This window comes from Equus quagga, chromosome 17 (genome assembly GCF_021613505.1).
Source record: "Equus quagga isolate Etosha38 chromosome 17, UCLA_HA_Equagga_1.0, whole genome shotgun sequence".
Taxonomy (NCBI): domain Eukaryota; kingdom Metazoa; phylum Chordata; class Mammalia; order Perissodactyla; family Equidae; genus Equus; species Equus quagga.
The window spans coordinates 13,604,910-13,607,705 of NC_060283.1; the positions used below are offsets into that span (position 1 = coordinate 13,604,910).

The 2,796-nt window shown below is 37.4% G+C and overlaps 1 protein-coding gene across 1 annotated transcript; it reads left to right on the top strand.

Moving 5' to 3' along the window:
* Positions 1–1,112: 1,112 nt before the first annotated feature.
* Positions 1,113–2,066, top strand: LOC124229320 (olfactory receptor 1444). Its single transcript, XM_046644483.1, is given in 1 exon segment — positions 1,113–2,066. A coding segment is annotated over 1 exon segment (951 nt). The 5' UTR covers positions 1,113–1,115.
* Positions 2,067–2,796: the final 730 nt, after the last annotated feature.

A 2,796-nucleotide genomic window follows, 5' to 3' on the forward strand; every position in this document is an offset into this window, starting at 1 on the left:
AGGATCAATAAAGAAGACTTCCGAGACGAAGTGGAGATATATATATCTCCATGTAAATGTATAAATATAAATTTCTATTGAATCACTGTTGAAGGACAAACTCATAAAGACATTAAAAGTTGTAGTTAAGAGCTCTAGATTTAATATCAGACAGACCAGAGCTTTAATTCCACTTCCAACACTTCCCAGTTATGTGACTTTGGGCAATAGTTACTTTATTATTATTATTTATAATAATAGTTCTTCAGTCCCCATCTAAAAGATACTAGATTTTAGGAGCAGATAGTAGCCAGGAAAAGGAATCCAAGTATAAAATATACTGCCAACTGGAAATAATCCACATAAGAAAGCAAAATGTTGTGTTTGCCTATTTTATATCATAGAGCATTGTTTATAAAGATGAAAAATTGGAATCTAAAGAATGGAGTATTATCATGTATACAGTTTATCCTTGTGTAAAATGAGGAAAACAATAAAATCAATCCCAAAGAGCTGGTGTGAGGATTAAGTGGGTTATCTATAAGTAAAGCCCTTGGAGAAGTGCCTGGCATATTGTAAGATATTATGATTTCTATGATTAATACCGTATAATTATACGTGCATAGAATATGTCAGGTAATATCCATAGAGGCTATAGCATTGGGAGTGAAATAAGAAGACAAGAAATGAGGGATTTCTACTTTTTACTTCATACTGTTGTCTTTTTGGTTTTTTAAAATTGAATAAATAAACCTTAAAAACTATCCTACCAGACTCATCATAATTTTTATATGATGTAAACAGAATAATTCAGGCTCTGAGCATGTAGATTTTGGATTCAGACATATAAAGGTGTGAACTTTGATTCTGACCCCTACTAATTAGGTTATTTTGGTTAATATTAAGCTCCCTGAGCCTTAAGTTTCTCATCTGTAAAATGAGCATAATACCACCTATCTCACAGGATTAAATGCTGTAATATAATGGAGGGGTCCAGGATGTGCCTTACACATAGTGCATTCTTCATATATATTAGTTTTCTATTTTTATATCATTCCATTATTCCTCTTATACTTTCATCTGAGTTTCCTTGACTCCTCTTCTTTAATCATCAGGCTAAATTCAACTTGACCTTAATGGAGAATAGCACAGAGATGGTAGAGTTCATCCTCTTGGGATTAACAGATGACCCCAATCTTCAGGTTCCTCTCTTCCTGGTATTTTTGTTTGTCTAACTCATCACTCTTGTTGGGAATGCTGGGATGATGGTGATCATCTACTCAGACTTTCGCCTCCACACTCCAATGTATTTCTCCCTCAGTAACCTTTCCTTTGTAGATCTGTGTTACTCATCAGCCATAGTTCCTAAGATGGTGGCTGCATTGCAGCCAGAGAACAGAGTCGTCTCCTACAGTGGATGTGCTGCTCAGTTCTTCTTCTTTGCGGGTTTTGGCACTGTTGAGTGCTACTTCCTGGCCTCCATGGCCTATGACAGTCATGCAGCAGTATGTAGGCCTCTTCATTACACCACCACCATGACAGCAGGTGTGTGTGCCCTCCTGACGATCGGCTCCTATGTCTGTGGTTTCCTCAATGCTTCCATCCACACAGCAGACACCTTTAGACTCTCCTTCTGTGATTCTAATGAGATTAATCATTTTTTATGTGACATGCCTCCACTCTTGGCTCTCTCATGCTCTGACATACGCATCAGCGAGTTGGTTGTCTTATTTGTTGTGGGCTTCAATGTCTTTTTCACCCTCGTTGTCATCCTTATTTCCTACCTCTTCATATACATGGCAATTCAAAGGATGAGATCTGCCGAAGGAAGGAAGAAAGCCTTCTCCACTTGTGCATCCCATCTCACTGCAGTGTTCATCTTCTGTGGCCCAATGATCTTCATGTACTTACATCCCAGCTCCAGCCAGTCCATGGACACAGACAAAGTAGCATCTGTATTTTACTCTGTTGTGACTCCTATGCTGAATCCTTTGATCTACAGCCTTAGGAACAAAGAAGTTAAAAATGCTGCCTGGAAAATGCTCAATAAATTTTACCCCCAATCTTTAAGTGTGAACAGGAAGTAGGCAGGTAACTAAGGTAATCCCTCAGATCTAGATGCCATCCTGACTTTTTGAAGTTTGGCAGATTTCATTTCTTTCTTCTCCAAGAATAGTGGTTGCTTCTGCTATTAGGAGAAATCATAAAAGCAGAAGATAATCTTATATTTATTGAGCAATACCATGAGATGTTTAAACTCTTCTTGCATTTAGTTTCTTGACATAGTTTAAAGCAGAAGATCAAAGTATGAACTGAATGCCCTGAATTTCCCCTTTCCTATTTTTATTTGGAAGAAATTTCCATTCACTATTAAAATCTGGGGTAAGAATCACATCTTCATTGAATAATATTTATCAACTGGAATGCATAGCGTTATGCTTTTCAGTTTTTTGGTCCATGGGTTTGAAAGTTAAAGTTTCTAATGCTGATGAAGGGTGTTTCAATATTTTTGAAAATGTCTCAGAGAAGGTTGTAATTTAAAGGACAGGGCAGTGGACCAAGAGTCAGGGTGACCCTGTATTAAATTCCTACAATCTCCCATCTGTCTGTGCCCACCCACAGTTGCACAGCCACTCATCGGTCATGCACCTCTGTATTCTTCATCTCCTTCTGTTAAATTGTTGGAGCAACTTTGGTAGGAAACTATTAGCATGTTGTGTACGTAACAGTTTCAGTAGATAAATTGCTTAAACTTTAACCTGAATAAACATATCTTTCTTTAGAGAGCTCTCACTCTGTTCTATACTTTTGGCCTTT